The sequence below is a fragment of the Cygnus olor genome, chromosome 4 (genome assembly GCF_009769625.2).
Source record: "Cygnus olor isolate bCygOlo1 chromosome 4, bCygOlo1.pri.v2, whole genome shotgun sequence".
NCBI classification, from domain to species: domain Eukaryota; kingdom Metazoa; phylum Chordata; class Aves; order Anseriformes; family Anatidae; genus Cygnus; species Cygnus olor.
In genome coordinates, this window is record NC_049172.1 from 54,150,554 (window position 1) to 54,173,064 (window position 22,511).

The 22,511-nt window shown below is 40.7% G+C and overlaps 1 protein-coding gene across 17 annotated transcripts in view; it reads right to left on the reverse strand.

Moving 5' to 3' along the window:
- The window catches only part of TBC1D1 (TBC1 domain family member 1), a 117,223-nt gene that overhangs the window by 17,745 nt on the left and 76,967 nt on the right, over positions 1-22,511 (reverse strand). For all 17 annotated transcript variants that reach the window (XM_040556741.1, XM_040556746.1, XM_040556744.1 and 14 more), the window contains 4 exons: positions 22,121-22,260; positions 10,426-10,611; positions 4,187-4,348; positions 1,187-1,345 (listed from right to left, as the gene is read on the reverse strand). In XM_040556741.1, the coding sequence (XP_040412675.1) occupies positions 1,187-1,345; positions 4,187-4,348; positions 10,426-10,611; positions 22,121-22,260 (647 nt within the window). The remainder of the gene's footprint in view (positions 1-1,186; positions 1,346-4,186; positions 4,349-10,425; positions 10,612-22,120; positions 22,261-22,511) is intronic.

A 22,511-nucleotide genomic window follows, 5' to 3' on the forward strand; every position in this document is an offset into this window, starting at 1 on the left:
CGTTCAGCTCTGGGGCCCCCAGCACAAGAAAGACATGGACCTGTTGGAGCAAGTCCAGAGGACAGCCACAAAGACGATCAATGGGCTGGAGCACCCCTCCTACAATGACAGCTGAGAGAGCTGGGGTTGTTCAGCCTGGAGAAGAGACGGCTCCGGGAAGACCTTAATATCCAAATGGGGCCTACAGGAAAGCTGGGGAAGGACTCTTTATCAGGGGATATAATGATGGGACAAGGAGTAATGGCTTTAAACTAAAAAAAGGTAGATTTAAATTTAGACATTAGGGAGAAATTCTTCACTGTGAGGGTGGTGAGGCACTGGCACAGGTTGCCCAGAGAAGCTGTGGATGCCCCACCCCTGGAGGTGTTCAAGGCCAGGCTGGATGGGGCTTTGAGCAACCTGGTCTGGTGGGACGTGTCCATGCCCATGGCAGCAGGGTGGAAATAGATGATCTTTAAGATCCCTACCAACGCAAACCATTGTATGATTCTATAACGGACACTTCAAAAATTCAAGAGCCTTGGTTTCTAATCTCTACTGTACTCAGTGGAGTGAAGCAGATGTGCCTCCACAGACCAATTAAACTATCCTAAATTAGGAGCCAGCTACTGCTTACAGTTAGGCAGAACACCCTGCTGAGAACTGCCTTAAAAAAAGAGCTGTTGAGCTGTTCATGTCTGTTTTAATAGAAGTAAAAATACCACGTACTAGCAGCTACCCATTTAAACCTGCCCCCCCTCCCTTCACCTCCCTCCCCCAGAAAACACTTTTGTAATACTTCAAGCAAAGGTGTTTAGGAGACAGCAAAACACTGGACTTCAGGAATGAACAGCACCTGTTACTCAACCAACTGCACTTAAATGTTGACTTATTTTCTTGACAATTCGTATTCCACTGATCTGTGGAGTTCACCATCAATATCTGAAACACAGATGCATTAGAGATGCATCTGGTTCTGCCTCTAATTACCACATGTTGCAAAGGACCTTTGTGTTTGAAAGGCAGATTTTACATTTTCTTTGTGGTGCCAAGTAATAGTTCTCACTTACACCACATCAAAAGCAGTTTTTACCAACAACCTATTATTAAATGTTGACAGGCTTTTTATGTGTTACTTTCTTTTATTTATTTCTCTTCTGGAGATCTTAAAACCCTTATTTTAATTTCACAGCACTCCTGTACTTACCTAGGTCAATAAGTATTGCATGTTGCTGGGAAGTTAGCTGTTTCAGGAGTTCTTTATAAGGTGTGTCCTTTGGTTGTTGTTTATTTGGAAAATGATGTTTAAGATGGTACTGCTCTGCTAGAAATTTCCAGATCTCCCCACGGTGGTGACGTGGTACTCCTGAGAGAAGAAGGTCATTAAAACTGTAAATTCCCACTCATACTGAGGGTTCAGCTACAGTTGAGCTAACAGGCTTCAGGAACTAAAGATCTGTTATCTTGTATCTAGATATGCAAGCAGATCCATATCTGCTAGATATCTATCTGCTGCCTCCAGTAGACCATAGAAGCAGATCAAACTAATGTGTTTGTACTTCCTTCACCAATAAAAGACACCAACAATGGAGCAGGACAGATTTAAGGTGGAAACAGGGTGAGCTTGCCTAAGTCTAAGGTTAGCAGCTACATTCAGTCTAAGAAGTACTAGAGGAGGCAGCAAAAATTGTAATGCTGGTCTCTGAAAAACTATATGCTTATCATCCATTTTCCATATTAAAATATATGATAAGGCTCTACAATAAAAGTAATTAACATTTTCCCCAAATACAGCACTGACGTTTCTGTTGGGAGTAAATTTCAGGAAGCTGGGATGCATATATACCCAAAGTATTAACAAGTACAAATGAGATGTGGTCTAGAGACTACAACAAAAGCCAAGAACTCAGGAAGCAAGTATTTAATTTCCAATTTTGCTATGGGCTTGCTGAATGACTGGTGCAAGTAAAAATCTATTAAAGCCTGAATTTCTTTCTCTGTATCAAGGGATGAAGCTACTTAACTATTTCACATATATAACAGTAACCTTTATCTGCATCTATATGCAAAGCTCTGAAAGGAACAGAAAGGTTATTATTACATGCATACTTTATTCAGCACAAGATTGGCACTATTATATCATCTACACAAGAATTCAATATCCTATTCTTTGGGCAAGTATTCTGTCTACTCCATGATATACTGGAACCAGGTATTACAGTTTGAAGCAACCTATGGCTTTAAGTTCTACAGAGGTTTGCTTTTTTTTTCCCCATTATATTTGTAACGTATGGATGTCTACAGCAATAGAAGAAATAAAAAATTAACTCAAGCATACATCTTGCATGAAAAGATAACAAAACAGCAACTTTACTGTCTCTCATATCAGCACAAAAGGATATGAATTTCTCTCTGCAATACTTATTTTTGCTAGACTACTGTAACTCAGAGACAACTACTTTAGCATGAAATGCTAGTAGATCTGTATGGTATTTGAATCCAAACCACAAGTATATTTAGACTGTGTGTCTGTAAATTACTTTAGGGAGCTTAACCCTGATTATTGAAAGTCTCCAACATGAAGCAGTGAGGGAAAGTGCCTCTTCAGATATCCATATAAAGTCCTGTTAACCTCAGTGAGGATGAATGTCTCACATAGGGTAGAATTGGCTTAATAGAGCACATCTACAGATGCAAAATTACAAATGAATTAAAGTTCCCTTAAGAGAAATAGTTCCATATTGAGTTCATCTCTGGATGCTGCATTGTACATGTAAATGAAATATGCATTATACTTAAACAGCTACTACAGTGTATGTTATGGGTCAATACTACATATTTACTATCCTAATTTAAGCCCCATGCCTACTGAATCTTGCATTTCTTGCTTGTTTGCCTTGCTTACTCAAGTTATTTTTAAAGCTTCGGTCTAAACTAGAACTTGCTCAGTTGAATTTAAATGCATTTTTCATTTCTGCATTTATATGAAGTTTGACATCACTCTAAAAACTTGGTTTTGCCACAATTAGGATCTATAGAGATGTTTGTAGCATTAAGATCTATGGATTATTTACCCATCTGCTGGGTACTTGTATCTCTTTTATTAGTAGCAATCCATTAAGCAGGGATTTATTTATTTATTTTGCATCACTTCAAGTTAAACTGCTAGCTTGAACACCAACGCAGGCCAGCATCACTGGACTATCAACAGAAATCAAGTTTTTCTCATGTTCACATACTGACTGGACAGAGGCCTTTATCTATATGAAAGGAAGGACACCTGTGGTAATGAGCTTTTTCTACTCTGCAGTTATCTGTGCTGGGGATATTTGATACTGTTAGAAATGTGGAGCTACCCAGTCATTACAAATGGACAATTTGGTGCAACTTGCTCAGATAACAACATACAGGTAGGCTCAGTATTTACAATATTAAACAGCATCTGCTAGCAGTGAATTCTTGATACTTCCTTTACACATTGAAAAACTTTGTATAAAACTATAGAAAGCTCCTTGGAGAAGCTGTCTTCAGCATCAGCTACATACAGCACTGAGCATACAGCCTTCAGTTCCAACCATGGCATAAGTAACATTGAGCAATAACCCAACTTTTTAGAACTTTTAAAAAACTTCCATAGGTTATATTTTTCTTGATGCAACAAAGATGAGGTCTGCTCACTCAGTCCTGCATTTCCGAGGAAGACTGTAAGCACATGCTTAGTTCATCTCAGAAAAAAAAAAAAAAAAAAGCAGTTCTAGAGAAATAGCAATGTATAGTGTTTGTATGTACATGTATTAGCCAGGCTGGAACAGAATTTCCAGCGCACACAGCTTCTTCAGTTCTTTACACGGTCATGTCTTTGGCATTATCCAGACTCATTTCTTTAATTACAACTTTGTTTATAAAATTGGGTTGCAACTATTATGATACACAGAGGTACTATACACCTTTCCCGTAAGCAGTTTATGTTAAAAAAGAGAGAACCCCAGGTATTTTAACCCCATTAATACAACTGCAGCTAATGCTGAAAGGGAAAGTTACATGCATACAAATAACCATGAAGATACCAAACGTTGTTACTCGTGTAGTCAGCAACCTGAGAAACAGCTCCAGCAAGAACCTGGTTATAAGGAGTAGTTAAAGAGTCACCCTATTCCTTTTCAATTTACGCACACTTCAACGACTCAAAATAACAAACAGTGCTTACCTTGCCCAACAGCAGAGTGTATTTTTTCCATGTCAAATTTAATCTTTGACCTTCCAGGTGTACTCAACATTTTTTCCCAAATCAGAGTCACATCTTTTAAGCATGGTGTGATTTCTTCATAGTCAAGTTTCAGACGTCTGTTCTGCAAATTGTTTTCCGAAGCTGGGAAATTATATCATGAATGCACCAGTTAGTATCATTTAATATTTGTAAAATGGGTTAATTTAACTTAGAACTTCATCATGCAAACAGTTACTCTGCAATCCGTCAAAAATTGAAGCCAATTAATTCTGAAACATTAAGTGTAAAAATTGTTGTGATTGGGGTGTGGGTTTTTGTTGGTGGTGATTATTTTTTTTGGTTGGTTGGTTGTCTATTTTAAGATATTACATGCAGCTACTTGCATTAACAGTGTTTGGCCTGTTACATGAAGCTCCTTACAGCTAGGCAACTCTTAAATCTAAAGAAACATGAGAGACTCTGACAAATAAAAAGCCAAAATTTTCCTATCAGGATATTTCCATTTCCAAACTCTTAGAAAAATCAGTGCACAAGACTTGCACCAAAAAATCACAAAAATAAAGTTGCATCTACTTATTATGACACTTTCTAGTCCACATAAAAAGGAAAGTTCAAGTGTAGGAAGCTTCAGAACTCTGAACACTAACAGAATGTTGAACCTATCCAGGCCCTCTTGAAGTTGCCATTGAAGAAATCAGAACAAGGGTCAGCATGTAACTCAGTCTTAAATAAGGCCTTCTAGATCACCACGGCTCCTCAAGCAGGGATCCAATACATTTTTGTGCTTGTCTCAGATTCTGAGTTACAAGAATATTGCACTGTATTAAATAATCCTTCAAATGCTGAGGGAAAGCATCAAAGAACCGTGGCAAAAATGAAAATAAATTCTTTATATGAACGTGAACAAACAGTGATGGACTGGTGGAAGATGTGGTGGTCGGGAGCTGTCTTGGGCAGAGCGACCACAAAATGGTAGAGTTCTCTATTCTTGGCGAAGTCAGGAAGGGGACCACTAAAACCGCTGTATTGGACTTCCGGAGGGCTGACTTTGAGCTGTTCAGGACACTGGTTGGCAGAGTTGCTTGGGAGGAGGTTCTGAAGGGCAGAGGAGTCCAGGAAGGCTGGGCACTCTTCAAGAAGGAAATATTAATGGCTCAGGAGCGGTCTGTTCCCATGTGCCCAAAGACGAGCCGGCGCGGAAGAAGACCGGCCTGGCTGAACATAGAGTTGTGGCTCGAGCTTAGGAGAAAAAAGAGGGTTTATAATCTTTGGAAAAGAGGGCGGGCCACTCAGGAGGACTATAAGGATGTTGTGAGGCTGTGCAGGGACAAAATTAGAAAGGCCAAAGCTCATCTGGAGCTCAATCTGGCTACTGCTGTTAAAGATAACAAAAAATGTTTTTACAAATACATCAACACAAAAAGGAGGACTAAGGAGAATCTCCATCCTTTACTGGATGCGGGGGGAAACTTAGTTACAAGAGATGAGGAAAAGGCTGAGGTGCTTAATGCCTCCTTTGCCTCAGTCTTTAGTGGCAAAACCAGTTGTTCTCTGGATACCCAGTACCCTGAGCTAGTGGAAGGGGATGGGGAGCAGGATGTGGCCCTCACTATCCACGAGGAAATGGTTGGCGACCTGCTACAGCACTTGGATGTACGCAAGTCGATGGGGCCAGATGGGATCCACCCGAGGATACTGAGAGAACTGGCGGAGGAGCTGGCCAAGCCGCTTTCCATCATTTATCGGCAGTCCTGGCTATCAGTGGAGGTCCCAGCTGACTGGCGGCTAACAAACGTGACGCCCATCTACAAGAAGGGTCGGAGGGTAGACCTGGGGAACTATAGGTCTGTTACTTTGACCTCAGTGCCAGGGAAGCTCATGGAGTAGATTACCTTGAGTGTCATCACGTGGCACTTACAGGGCAACCAGGCGATCAGGCCCAGTCAGCATGGGTTTACGAAAGGCAGGTCCTGCTTGACAAACCTGATCTCCTTCTACGACAAAGTGACACGCTTAGTGGATGAGGGAAAGGCTGTGGATGTGGTCTGCCTTGACTTCAGTAAGGCTTTTGACACCGTTTCCCACAACATTCTCCTCAAAAAACTGGCTGCTCATGGCTTGGACTGGCGTACGCTTCGTTGTGTTAAAAGCTGGCTGCATAGCCGGGCCCAAAGAGTTGTGGTGAATGGAGTCAAATCCAGTTGGAGGCCGGTCACTACTGGCATCCCCCAGGGCTCAGTACTGGGGCCAGTCCTCTTTCATATCTTTATCGATGATCTGGATGAGGGTATCGAGTGCACCCTCACTAAGTTTGCAGATGACACCAAGTTAGGTGCGTGTGTCGATCTGCTTGAGGGTAGAAAGGCTCTGCAGGAGGATCTGGATAGGCTGGACCGATGGGCTGAGGCCAACTGCATGAAGTTCAACAAGGCCAAGTGCCGGGTCCTGCACCTGGGGCACAACCCCAAGCAGAGCTACAGGCTGGGAGATGAGTGGCTGGAAAGCTGCATGGCAGAGAAGGACCTGGGAGTACTGGTTGATAGTCGGCTGAATATGAGCCAGCAGTGTGCTCGGGTGGCCAGGAAGGCCAACAGCATCCTGCCTTGTATAAGAAGCAGCGTGGCCAGCAGGTCTAGGGGAGTGATTGTCCCCCTGTACTCAGCTCTGGTGAGGCTGCACCTCGAGTACTGTGTTCAGTTTTGGGCCCCTCACTACAAGAAGGACATGGAGGTGCTCGAGAGAGTCCAGAGAAAGGCAACGAAGCTGGTGAGGGGTCTGGAGAACAAGTCTTACGAGGAGCGGCTGAGGGAGCTGGGATTGTTCAGCCTGGAGAAGAGGAGGCTCAGGGGCGACCTTATCGCTCTCTACAGTTACCTTAAAGGAGGCTGTAGCGAGGTGGGGATTGGTCAATTCTTCCACGTGCCTGGTGACAGGATGAGGGGGAATGGGCTAAAGTTGTGCCAGGGCAGGTTTAGGTTGTATGTTAGGAAATACTTCTTTACTGAAAGGGTTGTTAGGCATTGGAATGGGCTGCCCAGGGAAGTGGTTGAGTCACCATCCCTGGAGGTCTTTAAGAGATGTTTAGATGTTGTGCTTAGTGATATGGTTTAGTGAAGGACTTGTAAGTGTTAGGTCAGAGATTGGACTAGGTGATCTTGGAGGTCTCTTCTAACCTAGACGATTCAGTGATTCTGTGAATTTCAAAGTTTGGAACTGGAGCGAGAATTTCAAAGGGACTCCTGGCAAAACATTTACATGTTGTTTCTGTGTTGTTTGTTTTCATGGATAAAGTGTGAAAGTGTACCTGGAAAAAATGGTTTACTAGCGGCATTCATGTAGACTAAAGACCTTTAGGAACACTGAATGAATTTGTGCAGGTCACAAGACCAAAAGAACAGAAGAAATTTTTCAGGTTTTTCTGGAAAAAAAGGTACTGTACAGACGAGATGGAAAGGTGTCAGACATCTATTCCTAAAAGGGATGAAATGTTGCAAGAATATGCTATAAGGAAACCTACATGAGACTACAAAGAAAGTGGAGTAAACAGACTCCGGCAAGTCAATGGAGAATCTAACAGTGGGTATCCCAGCTTTTTTTTTTTTTTTTTTTTTTTTTTTTATTTAACTGGACTGTAATGTGGCTGTAGACTCAACACATGCAGTCCCAGCACAAGAGTTCTGGGATATGGGCAGCAGCTCTCTACCTGCACAACCAGCAGGGCACAGGTTCAAGAATAAGAAAGGACTGAAAAGGATCTATAAGTATAAAAAAAAATAAATTAAAAAATACTGCTTCTCGATAATGGTCATTGAGCAAATTGCAAGATTTGGAACCATGCTTCTGAAAGACTATATCAAAAAGCAACCATGCTTTTTAATAACGTTGCTGTGATACATTCACCATACCTCATTGTAGTGATGATGCATTATTGTAATGCTAACAAGAAACTGCCATTTTGAGGACATTCTGCCATACAACATAAGCCTATTGCCACTTTGAAAATTCACAATAGAAATTCACCAAAAATCATACCTATTTGTTACAGTATTGAGAAAAATGTATGTTAAAAGGATGTTATTTTTTAGTTTAATTCTTCGATGCTTGTATGTTCAATTCTTCAATGTTTCTATGTTGCTTATATAAATACACTAAAATTATTTTTCCTTGGAGTTTTTCCCTTCCACTGCCTGCCTGAAGTAGAAATGACTATTTTGAAAACTGTTAAAAATCACCGGAAATTTACAAGGGCCATAACCAGAACAATGTGATTACAAGCACTGAAGGCTGTATTATAGCTGTGTGCCCACGCTGAAAGTGACAGTGTATCTAGACCATATAGTGAAGTCAATACATTCATTTTCTTTAGGTAATATGCAACATATTTATATATTAGAATATTAACAAGTCTTACACACAGGTATGAAGACGGCATTTAACTTTCAGTTCACATGAAAACAAACTCCGAGAAATCTTTCCATTTTTTGTCTTTTGCAAACACGTTTTGTGGCACTTGGCAACTGACAGCTTGATTCAGCCTTCTTGTATCATGTGCAGAAATATGACAGAGTGACACACAAGGACTAATGATAGAATATGCCTTCATTAAAAAGCTTATTTAGAAACTGACGATACTTAATTCCCAATATCACACTTAAGCCTTATCAGTAAAAATGCAACTGTGCATTGAATTTTAATACTTTGTTTAGTACTAAATCAGCAGTACTCAGATTTATTACTGCATGTGAAATTCTTACTTTTTCCTCCCAGAGACAAAAGCATCAGAGCAGGTGGCATGACATTGCAAAGCTGTACTTACTGCAGCATAAAGATAACTAGCAATACGACTAGAGGGAATGGCCTGAAGTTGCACCAGGGGAGGTTTAGGTTGGAAATTAGGAGACATTTCTTCTCAGAAAGAGCAGTCATGCATTGGAATGGGTTGCCCAAGGAGGTGGCGGAGTCACCACCCCTGAGGGTGTTCAAGGAAAGGTTGGACGTGGTGCTTAGGGACATGGTTTTGTGGGTGACATTGGTGGTAGGGGGGATGGTTGGGCCAGATGATCTTGGAGGTCTTTTCCAACCTTAATGATTCTATGATCCTATGGTTTTGCAAGTACTGTCTCACTGGTTGAGTTGTTCATGCAGCAGCTACCTAGGACAACTTCTTTATTCCACAGTGCATACTGCACACCTCAGGCCTTCAGGTATAAATCACTGCTGTCAGTACCTCTTTCTCCAGATGCTTCTCATGGCACCTAGCATTGTATATTTGACTCCCGTGGCCAGGTTTTGTACTGGCAGCTTTGTATAAAATGTATTAGCATTTTTTGGGAATGTGCCTGCCACCTCTGGGACTCAGGAAATTCAGGTATCAGGTATCCTTCAGATAGCAGTGCCCAAGTAGAGCTATACTACCAGCAGCAAATAGCTTGAAGGTAGGGTAAGTGCTGTGGGGGACCATAGCCAATGTCCAAGAGAGGCGTCTTCTCCTACAGCCAGAAGTTTCATCGCAAGTTTATAAAAAGATTTCACGTTTGGTATACTGAACTTTTCACACTGCTGGGTCCTTACTCTACACAGCTGTTCTTCATGGAAGACAATCCTTCCCCAAGTTTACACAAAGGCAAATAAGAATGGCCATTTTTATGCCAGGTGCCCCACACCCAGGCGGCTACTCCCTTCCTGAACTTCTAAAATCAGCCAGATAAACATTTCTGTCCTCCTAAGTCATATCCTCAAAGGAGCACCTCTCAAGGACAGTCACTTGTGATTCTGTATGCAGCTGCCACAATAAAATGGATATTCTTAATGACCTGCATTTTGACTTTACATGTCAGAACTACCACCATGACAGACTTGCAGGAAGCATTGGCCACAAAAAGTTGTGTTAAGAACCACCACAGCTTCAAGTTTCTCAGTGATTGTGGTATTTCCTTATTTTCGCTTCTAGACACCAGACTAAAATACTTCAGCCACTGTAAACTAAAAGAGTAGCAATTAAGATGAAGTAAACAAATTATAAGTTAAGTACTTACAATAAATAAATAGTAAATCATTACTTACCAAAATGAGAGCTGAGGGAGATGCTGCTAAATTGATTTACCTATATGTCCCTAATACATTTCATTAAGGTTTGGTCCAATCCACTGCCAAGGCCACAGAGCAAACCGAGATCTGAACTTGTACCGCAGTAGTGTGTAACAAAGAGCTTCACCAACCTTGTAATTTTTGGTTTTCTTTCTCCATTCTGAGAAGCAGTATCTGCTGAATAATGGCTTTCTTCCACAACTCACGAAGCTCACGGGGTGTCCGTTTCCTTTCTTCCTTCACAGGACCAAAGGGGCCATCTTCACACACTGGTTCCAAAGGGGATCTGGGTGGAAGTTCTCCCAGTTCAGAGTAATCTTTGAAAAAGAGAAGCTGTTGTGAACTACTTAGACTTACATACTCAGAAACACACACACACACAGGAGGCAGCAATACCAAGCAAGATTTTCCAGATGACAATTTCAAGCAGATTTACATTTTTTTTTTCTGAATAAGAATCATATGGGCCAAAGCCTGGACGTTATTTTTTTTTTTTAAACTTTGTGTCATATGCCAACACCATCACTTACTAATTACAGCTTTACAAGACAGAAATAAAAGGGAAAAGGCAAGTCTGAAAACCTGCAGATATACAACCTACAGTTGAAAACAGGTATGATTCAAATAGCATATAAAATCAAATATAGCACCCACTTAATTTAAAAAATAATCTCTAAACTCTGCTTGACAAAGAAAACACACACCCTTAGCTACACACACACAACACCAACTAAGGCCATACAATGGGATAAATTACCTGCTCTTAAAGTAAACATTCAGAAAGGGAGATAAACACTTAAGACACCTTTGTTCTCACTTCTAATTTTTAACCACATCACAACCTTCTGCACTTTTCCTTTTGGCTTCAATTGGCCTACCACAAAATGCATCTTTTTGACAGGAACGCAAGGTAATTCTAAAAAGACTGATATCACTACAAAAGAAAGAGATCCTTAAATATATCTCATACAAATTGAGAAATCTTTTCTTCTTAGGGAAAGGGTAAACAACATTGTTTTTAATCAAGTCCTCAATGTAAGAAGCCTAAGTTCTTACACTTTGCTTTCTTAATAGCTGATGTAGTATCACTTAGTTCTATTATTGTTTTATACAGCTTTTCTGAAGGCTCAGTAGTCTTTGATATATTTAGAAGAAAAATTACTCAATTTACCACCTTCAAAATGAATGATCAAACAAAACCATCCCTCTCTTTCTACTGAACTCCAAATGAAAAGTCATCACAACAGCACTTCTCCCTTATCCAAACAGAATGGCTGAGGAACATCTCCCTGAGAAGAAGCTGACCAATTACACACGCAAGAAAATGCTTTAAAATCAGTGTAACTAGAACTATTCCCCACTCTCCTGACAAAGACAAGTACATCCATGCATGCTCCTGGAAAAGCAGCATTCCTGAAACAATCACTCTGCATGGTAGCTCGGTGGTCCATTTCTTTATCACTGGCTAGCATAGTGATAAGTATTTCAAATCAAACACACACACACAAATTATCACATCTCTACAAACTAACAAAACAGAAGGGCTTTTATCCCTTTAAATTCTGCTCAGAAAGCTACCATATGTTGACTCACACGGTTCATATGCAGCTATTCTTCTCTTATTTGTCTGAAGGCACTCACACAACTGAACCTGACGGCTAAATATGAATGGAAATGTTCACAGCTGTTGGCTTCTGGTTTTCTACGCTTTGCCACTGTCTGTTTTTTCCTCTTGAAGAGCTGGAGAGCAATAGGGTGGGTCCAAATACCACCTGTTTCCTTATACAACATTTATTTGTGTTACCACACAAGTACTAAATTCAAGTACTAAAATACATATAAAAATAAATTCAACCTCTTTGGCTAGTAGGCACAATTTAAACATATATAAGTCTGAGTTTATAGAAGTGTGGATACGAAGACAGCATTTCCTAGAACAATAAGCTTCATGGGATGGTGAACTAAGCAAAGGACAAATATTTGACTCTTTAAAGGCAACCACCATGTGTCACAAAGAAGTAGGAAACATTGACACGTATGCATTCTGAAATACAGCTGATTATTATCAACACAATGAAAAAATTATATCAGATCCTTTAAAACAAACTGGGAAACATTTCACTTTTTCTTTACAAGTAAATGAAAAGATGTCCCTAGGCAAAGACTTACAACTGTAAAAGAGCTTGAGAATTAAAGGAAAATTATTTTGATTTGTTACTTTTGTGATGGTATAGCATGTACATCAATGTTCTGTACGTTTTTATGTAGAATGAATGCAATGAGTAGGTATCATCCCTTTTCAATGTATATTAAATAATATTATAAGAGAAAGGCTCTTAATGATAACACTAGCAGAACTGGCTTCGTTGCCATTAATAAATAGGGAACTTGGAGAGGAAAAAAAACAACTTTCCATCTTTAAGTAAAGTCTTTCATTTTCTTTAAGACAGCACTGCATGCAAATAGCAACATTGCCTTAAGAAAAAGGAATTCCCCCAAACGGTCAACAAACATTAGTGTAAAAAGTAAAAGTGATATAGATAGGAACATCCTTATCCACTACACTCTGCCTGTAATCTATTCACTTGGTACATTCTCAGAGCATCCAGTAAGATGCACGTACATCTTCTTGGGGGGAACAAATCTCTTCCCACCCTACTCATCCTCTCAGTGGTTTATGGATCAGTGTCAGGTATGTATTCTGGTTTTATATGTGTATATGTACACATGTAATGTGTTAGAAATTATCAAACTATCTACAGAGACAGCTTATGGATACCTGCTTAAGGAAAAAACAAGAACAAAAAAAACAGGCTGTGAAAACACATGCAAGGAAATGAATTAAATACATCCACACATTGTTCTCCTAAAGCAAGAATGACCCTAACATTCTCCTGCTAACGTATACCTTCTACTTCCTCGGTGCAAATTTTGTGGATTGTTCTCCAAGGACCAACTTAATAAAAGATCACCTTCAGATTTATTGGAGATGTCATTCAGTTCTAGTCCTCCAGTGATCAACCTTACTGTAGCAACACATGTAACCACTGCAGAGCATTAACCATTCGGGAGCATGGTCCTGCTTCCATTTAAGATGGAAAATTCTTGTCTGTTACCAACTAACCTTTAGTGAAGACACTAAAAGAAATGTAGCTCACAGAAGTTAAGGCTATAAAAGAAAAAAAGAACAGAAAGAAATTATAAAATTCTACAAGCTGAAAAATTATCATTATCAACCCTACCTCTAATTCCTCTGTGGAAGAGTCCTAGGTTTGGTTTTGCCTTCCAACTGGCAGCTCCTTTTCTGTCTTTCTTTCTTTCTTTCTTCTTATCACTTGTGGACATTTAACAGAAAGTCTGAAGTCCACTCTGATAAAGCGCAACACATTCACAGCCTGCCTTCCCTCCCATCACCATCCTGGCATGTGCCAGGATGTATAGAAACCAAAATGAACCAGTTTAACTGCTCAGGTGGCTTGTTAAGTTTGCAGAGTTGCGTCAGCTGTTTGGCTGGCAAAGGCAGGGAGGTGGAATGGGCAGGTAAGCCCTCAAAGCAAAGTATAAAATAACGCACGTTTGGTAAGTCCATACTAATCCACGTCCACAAACATATAACAGAGCCATCAGCAGATGTGCCATCCAGCTGTCACATACAGAAGAGACCAGAGAAGAAATACTGTAACAAGAAACTGAACATTTCATTGTTATGCACAAATGATCCAGAGGACAGCAGAGAAAGCAAAGACGAGCAGTAGAGCAACTGAACTGAACATAACCGGGAGCGCACGTTCCACTGAATCGAACTGCCATGTGTTAAAACCCAAGTCATTGCAGCTTTCAAAACTTGCATTATATTAGTAGGTGCACTTAAGGACACTAAGTGTGTCAGCACACACAGAAAGACTGCTTCCCTGTTCAACTGCCAACCTTGTTGGCTCTTGCAGACCCCTAGTCCACATTTGGCCTGTACTTCTTTCAAATATATTGCACCCGTCACTGCAGCTCCATATAAAATTCTGCCTCCATACATGCTACTTCTACAGGCCTACCATACTTCAGCAATTCAGGTTCAGGACTGGGCAAGTTGACTTGATAACTATTATTATATCTTATCAACATAGAAGTTATTTTCCATAGGAAGTCCATATTACTTTTCTGCACCATGTACCTCTTCAAGTCTGTAGGTACAAACTGAGTATTCCTTGAGAAAGCGTGTACTTCACTGGGAAAGCCACGAACAGCCCCGTGCTGGTAAGAACTTGCTGCAAGGTAAAGAGCTACAGGTGAAACTGCTCCTGGAAATGTTGTACAAATGAACTAGTGCATCCATACTTATGTCACAAGTACTGCTCTGATGCTCCCACCTCTCACAACACCCAAGAAAGAATGAGCTGAGAGCAGGCCAATAGTAAGAATGGACTGAGAAGGCATTTGTACAGCAAATCCATGTATTTGTACCTGACTCTTTGGCTTTGTGTAGCAGTGCTTCAGTCCTAAGATGCAGAGTAGCCCTACACTCCAAAAGGATCAACACATGTATTGCACAAAACTATCATGTGCATGCATTATACACAAAGTAGGAAAGATTATAGGAAAGTTTATTGCTGCCAAGGACCACACTAAGGAAAGTTTGTAAATGAAAAGCTAGTGGATGACTGCTGCAGTCATTCGAAAGGCCAATATTTGATTACTTGGGTAGAGATATAAACAGGAAATTCCATTAGCTCCAGAAGGAGCTACAATGAACACAAACTCATGTTCTCTTTCTATAGGAGGACATTAAAGCATCCCAACAGCGAATTATCAGAATACTGCCTTAAGCCTTATTTTTTATGAAAGTTAATTTGTAATTGACTAACTTTAATTGATCAATAGTTTCTTATTCAACCAATCTCAGTACCAAACGAGGCTTTGCAAAAACAAGAAAAAAACCGAAACCCACTAAGAGAAACCACACAGTCAAAAACAATAGAAGTGACAAACCCACCTAAAAGCCTAAATTTTCAAAACATTCTTTCACAAGCGCTTAGCCTAACCAACTTCAAATATCAAAAACAAGACTACAAGATTCATCTTTGAATAGAAGCTGCAACCCTTCAGGTAGAAAATGGTTTTATTTTAGTATTTGTTTTTGGTTTTACATGAAGCTAAGAGAGAGGAGGTTCAAATATGAAGCGCTACTGCCATTTTCACTATGGAGTTATTTACACGTTACTATCTAAAAGTGCTGTTTACCAGCCACATCCTCTCTCCAGGGTTAATAAGTCAGGCAAGATACTTCACTGAAAACGGGCATGGAAGAATCCCAGCTAAGCATTTCATTTTTTGCACCAGACTATTTTAGTTTGTTGCATTTTAAGCATCACAAATTTCAGTTCACCAAACAAATGAGAGAATCTTCATAATCGCTTAAGTAGCATGACCAGATGCCTTGTGTTACCGGAAAACTTTAGATTTGGAATCACAAGCAGCAGCAAGTTCTTCTAGTCTCACATACAACTTCAAGGAATGACTGAACAAGTTGTTGAAAACTTGTGTATTTCAGTACAATTGGTTAAAATCAGCTCTAAGAGATGGTTTAGAGTTTGATTTTTCAGTTACAGCTAAGAGCTTCTTCAAAAGTAATCACTACCTTCAAAACTCACCCCATTTATTAATATTATTAAACGCTGAAAAATGAATGCCTTGATATTCCAGTGGTCACAGAAGTCATTGCACATGATTTGTGGTACTGCTGGTAGCCCAGCTCCTATTCTGCAAATCAAGATTATCAGCATATGTACATTCTGAAAGGGACATAACTGAGGGATCAATTCTAATAAACGGGATTTATTACAGCATTTACAGAATTTGTCGTTAGTTAATAATCATTTCTTTGCTAAAAAACCACTTCAACAGCTTTGGAGAACACACTGCAAATAATTTACACTATGTAAAAATTCTAAGTACTTTCTAAGTATAGAATGCTAAAATGAGATTTTACAGTATTTGCAATATTACTACAAAATGATTTAAAAAATACTTTTGCGTAAATAACGTGTAAATAACACCTTACCACAAGCAAATAAACGAATAGATAGGTGCTAACTACAACTTGTTTTAATAACAGTTCTTCGCATCCAAATTTTTATAGGAAGATTCTCTTCAGCACTTCTGATTTAACAGCCTGCTACTTCTATCTACCAGAGACTGAAACCCAAATCCTTTTAATGAATGAATTAAGGTGTGGGTTGTTTCTTTTTCCTGTATGGAGATGCTTGTCCTTTCTGAAAGAATATCTTTCTGCAAGTCAAGTTTTCAAATATTACATAGTTATTCTGGCGAAAGCTCCTCCCCCCCCCCCCATGTACTGCTAAACACTACATAACATTTCATTCCTCCAAATTACTGTTTCTTTCAACATGCAACTCCACCCCAATGCCCAACTTAAAACAGATCACCCATTCCCCAACCTAAAACTGACAGAGCTGTTATAAAAATTTTGCTAGCTACCTCCCACAGGAAGAAAGCTCACTACAAGAGCCATTACTTTCCCACCGTTTATTTTAGAGAACAATTCACACACCCTTTAAATCTAGCATTTGGCTCTACTCTGCTGGGAGCTTCTGACAGTCTGCAAAACAGTTTTCCCGCTATGACCAACTCTGAATAGTCATTATGCAAAAACCATAGTGAAAAAAGCCCACTGCACAGAGATTTATAGATATTGAGTTCAAGTACATAAATATAGTGCTGTGCTACAGTGCAAGCTGAAGTTTCATGATCACTCTGCACTGGTTGAAGCGCGTACTGCCCCTGAGAAGGGCAAGAGAACCCAACCTCTGCTTCTAGACACGTGCCCCCGCCATCCTCCTTGTGCTTGCCCTAATCCTTGTGTAATACTGTTAATGAGCTTAGAAAAATGATCCCATAGAAAACTATTCACCTTTGAGTGAAGCCCATACTTTGGCTGATTTAAATGATGGCCAAGCTATTCCCTTCATCATTTTTCCCATAAGGATACTGTCCTTCTATGACAAGATGATCTGCCAAGTAGATGACGGAAAGGCTATGGATGTGGTTTACCTGGATTTTAGTAAAGCTTTTGGCACGGTTTCCCACAGTTTTCTCCTGGAGAAGCTGGCTGCTCATGGCTTGGACAGGTGTATGATTGCTGGGTATAGAACTGGCTGGATGGCCGGGCTCAAAGAGTCCCAGAGAGCAGAGTTCAACCCAGTTGGTGCCCGGTCCCCAGTGGCACTCCCCAGGGCTCAGTACCGGAGTCCGTTTTATTTAGTATTTCTATTGACGTTTTGGACAGGCTGGGCCCATGGGCCATGTCCAGTTGCATGACGTTCAATAGGGCCAAGTGCCAGGTCCTGCACGTGGGTCACAGCAACCCCATGCAGCGGTACGGGCCTGGGCATGAGTGGCTGGGAAGCTGTCGGGCAGAATAGGACCTGGGGGTGCTGGTCAGCAGGCAGCCAAACAAGAGCCAGCAGTGGGCCCAGGGGTCAGCAAGGCCAATGGCATTCTGGCCTGCATCAGAAATAACACGGCCAGTAGGACTGGGGAAGGGACTGCCCCCTTGTGCAATCCCTTCCCTAGTGGGGAAGGGACATGGTGAAGGAACCCTTCCCTCAGGCAGAAGGTACTAAGGGACATGGTTTATTGATGGGATGCAGTAGGTCAGGTTGATGGTTGGACCCTCTGTTAGAGGGTCTCCACATAAGCATGAAAATCTGGGTGCAAGCAGGGTGAGGAGCTAAAAATCAAAGAACTGAAGAAACATTTTTATAATTTAAAATGTTTAGGATAACGAGTGTGAGAGCCAGAGTGAATTTTATGCATTCATTTACAGGAAACTGGCCAAAAAAAAGTGTAGAAAAAGATTAATGAACACCTCCTTTCAAAAGAAATACAGCACTGCATCAGATTATAGCATAATTGATTTTGTTAACGACTTGTGTTCCTCCTCTTCAATCTCCTCACTTCATAAGATAGAACACTCATTCTACCCGCATACATAAAAAAAATAGAGAGAAATATCACAGCAAAAGGTACTGAGCTTGTATCCAGCTGGCAGAGAGAAATGCTGCCCCCCAGTGCTCCACACCACCCACAGCAGCACAGCTACTCCTTGCTCCTTACCTCTCCAGCCTGGTCCGGCCTCTGTTCAGGAGCTTTCCCTAAATCACACTTTTTTGGAAGCACCGAAGAAAAATTGTATTCACGAGAAACATTACTGTTCTGAAACTATATTTTCGACCCTTTTCCAAGTACAAGTGGCTGGTTGAATAATTTTGCCATGTGTCAATTCTAACAAATAGAAAAAAATGAAAGCAAACCGTATCATTTAGATCTACAAACCCTTCTGACACTGACAGAAGGAGTATAAGAGGAGGTCTGGGGCACGGCAAGGGGCAAACAGCTGGAGAAGAGAGGTTGCACTGTAGCTTGCTATGTTAGAACTAACACAATTCAATCCTGCAAACTTTCAGCAACCAGCTGGAAAGCAGTAACAATCTCTACAGGTCATTTTGCCTATGCAGAAAATCCTTTCAAGATCCCTAAAAACTGGAAGCCAGCTGCCTCTTCAGGCCCACCAGAGACTGAGCTGCTGGCAGGAGGCTGTGACAGGCTGTTCTGTCAGGCAAACTGTGTGATGCGCCTCCTATGTGCTTCATCATAAAACATTACAGTCCCTTCAACTTCAGTGCTGCCTTGGGAAGGTGGCAGGGGGACAGGACCCAGCTGTGAGCTCAGCCCCAAGATTACATTTGTTCCTTGCACTTTGCTTACACACAGACCCGTGTGAAAATAGCAGCACCCACCAGCAGGAGGTGGCTAGAGGAAGGGCACGCACATGGGTGTTGCTCCTCCAACAACCAGAAGTAATGGTTTCCCGTACCCAAGGCTTTCTGTTGTCTCAGAGTGCTCACCTTTTCTGAATGGGGCTAGATTGAGTCCAGTCATCAGGCAAGGCAGGAATCACGACTGGCAAGCAAAAAGGCATTTTAACATTTCTAGTATATATGGTTGGTTGTCACTCTACCGATTTAGGACTGCTTTTCATTCTACTCCCAAGCTAGTAAGAAATGAAGTTTCCTTCAAGCGTAAGGCAAGTGGTACATTTAAATAATGGGGCCTGGAAAACAATGTGCTCTCCGCCTTCTCATACACAATGCAGCTATCAAGGCACAGCTAGCAAACATTCCTCTCTAGCTGAGCTACAGGAAACAAAAGTTTAGCTCAACGAGCAATGAAATTACTGATGAACACCTCCTAAAGAAGTAAAGGGTTCAGAAGTGCAAGACAGCAGAACTTGGTGCAGTCTGCTTCATGTTGGAACTCAGGACGCTAGACATCCCTTAAACTCAGTACCTCATAAGATCAAGCTCAAAAATTCTACATAAGCTATTTATCAGTTATTTGAGCTTTATTCTTCTTAAGTTATTTTTAGTAAACACACCTTCCTACCACACAGAATGGCAATGGACAGGATGCAACTTGAGGTTCAGCTCCCCACTTGTCTATACAAATGGGCTCACATGTGTATAAAGCTTAAAGTTGTCTCTATTCCTTGTCACATTTTACATGTATACTTACTGATTAAAATCCGAAGACTTTACAGCAACAGAGCAGTCTCATTTAGTTGGCAGTGCCTGCCCACGCTTAGTCAACACAGCATGCAGTTCAGGCATGCTGGTAGATTTAATGCTTGACACAAAGTTTAGTAAAGCAGTCTGTGCTACGCCTGTAAAATTTTATCACCTCTGACTCAGAAATCTAAGATTATTGGTTGGCTGGCTGACTTTAAAAAATAAATAAATCCTAGCCCTTCTTTTCTTACTGCTCTCCTGTTCAGTACCCTGGAGTGGCATGTGGGATACTGCATTTGACCAGAGAAACTGGTTAATGGAATCACCGTTTATAACAGGAAACACATGAATGTTGTCTCGCTTTCCTCTGCCTGATTACTTTTCCTCCTCCATCCATTTTGGTTGAAACTGATCTTTTGGTCATACATCAGCTGTTTGTATAAAGACTTTTTCCAAAGGAGAACAGTCTAAAATGAGCAAGGAAGCCTTAATAAAATCAACTACAGGTAACTCTTGTCAAACTGACCGACCCTGCTGCATGTGTAGCTTCTCCTTAAGCAAAGATGAAAGAAGGTGAAGGAACAAGGTGATGAACGATAGCTAGTTACAGTTGCTCTGGAACTACAGAGATTACTGAGTTAACTGCGGTAGTGAGTTCCAATGTAAGACTGCCCATACAGAGTTCTCTTAAAGGCTACAGATTTGATCATGACTAAGCATTCTTTACTGCCAAAAACACTCCAAAAAAATCCAAATACTTGTTAAAAAAATGAGTTTTCTCCCTCTGTTCATAAACTGAGTATGTACATTGGAACAAACCCAGAAAAAGACAACAAGAGTAAAGAAAAAGGCCAGTTATTTTAAATTGTTCCTCCTATTAATAGCACTTCCTGTTTTCCTTTTTGGCCACACTTTTTTTCTCCAACTGTTCTGCTTATCCAGCTGTAGATTGTTAAGATTGTATCTTGCGGCTATTATATCTCATAGGAAAGGTCTGAACAGGCAATTTTGTTTGTTTGTTTGTTTTTCCTACTTAATATGGGAAGGTTTTGTGGCTTTAAAAAACTAGTAAGACTACTTTCAGTCACAAAAAAACGCATCAAATTCACAAAAGTAGTAGCTTTGCTACTTTGTTGAGCATCCCCTTCATGTACCTCGAAGCGTAGGAGACCACTTCACATGTTATGTATACATAGACATGCTCCTGATGTCACTTAGCTTTGAAGAGGCATTTGAGAGGCATCTATGCCTATATACAGCTTACCCCATATTAAGTCCAATTACATTCCAAGCAACTCATTAATGACAAATGTTTTTGTTATGTGCAGCGTCCAGTTAGCCATGGTCTCTTTTTAAGATGCAATAAAAACGTTTCAGTGACTGTTAACCTGAGAGCTTTCCCAGTTATTTCAAACGTTAAGATTACTACTTTTTACTATATTTACTACAGTGTATTGTTCTCTATGGTTCCTTGGGACTCTTGTACTATGACCTTGCAGTCAGAAGGTAGAATTTGCAGAGCTCAAGCTCTGAAATTCAAACCTCAGTGAGCCAGAGACCATTATCTGGAGACACAAGGTTCTCTGAGGTATTTTTGGTCCCAGTGTGTGGTGTATTGTCTAACTCACATAAGGTGAGATACATGAAATGATGCACTTGTACGGTCATTTGCAGTGTTTTTTTTCCCTAGTCTGTGGTTCTTTAGCTCTACAGAAATTCAAGAAAGAAATAAGATAACAGGGGATAATCACGGTTAAAGTGGTAAAGAATTACAGACTGAAGCAGCATACATGAGGTCAAATTCAGTATGGTATGAAGTAAACACTACAGTACTCAACTGAGGTCATGAAAGAAATTAAATTCCTTCTGCTCGGGCTGGATTTTTCTGGTCCTTAGTTCCATGCTCTAGCATGGAAAGATGAAATAGAAGAATCGTGTTTTCGTCAGAGCAATACTTGGTGATGCATTTTTTTTCCCCAGAATTCATTAGAACAGTGTATCTAGAAAATCATTTCTTCTCTGATTAGTTAATTTTATACTATCAGAACTGTGTTACATATAGAGCTGAAAAATAAAAACTCCAAGAGCATATGAGCTTCGCATGACCAAAACATAAGTGGGAAATCACACAGACAGTACAAACAGAGCACTGGGCAAATATTTCCACTCAGAAGACAAAACAGTCCACACTTCACAGATTATAGCCGCTAACAACATTCATGGAAGCAAATAAACCAAGACTTACCATCATAGCGACTGGGAGAATCACACGCTTTCTGAGGGGTCGCCACTCGCAGGAATATCTGTTGTCTCCATGAATGCCGGCGAGTCCTTACAGGGCTGTCAGCACCAACAGCCTGCTGGCTGTGTTTGGATTCGTAGTCACTAAAATCGCAGAACACAGAACGGCTTGTGAGGAGGTTACCCAAATTTGCCAGGAACAGTGATGCAGTGTTCAGTGAACAAAACAAGAACCATCAGCTAAGGCGTACAGTGTGCTGTGCACATGCTGTGTCAAGCCATAAGTGGCAGGTGGGTGAAACTTGCTCAGTGGCAGCATGCTTTTACAAGGCTGCAAACATCACTCAGGTTCACCATAAGGGGCTGGCAGCTCTGTGCAATCTGCTTTCTGAAGT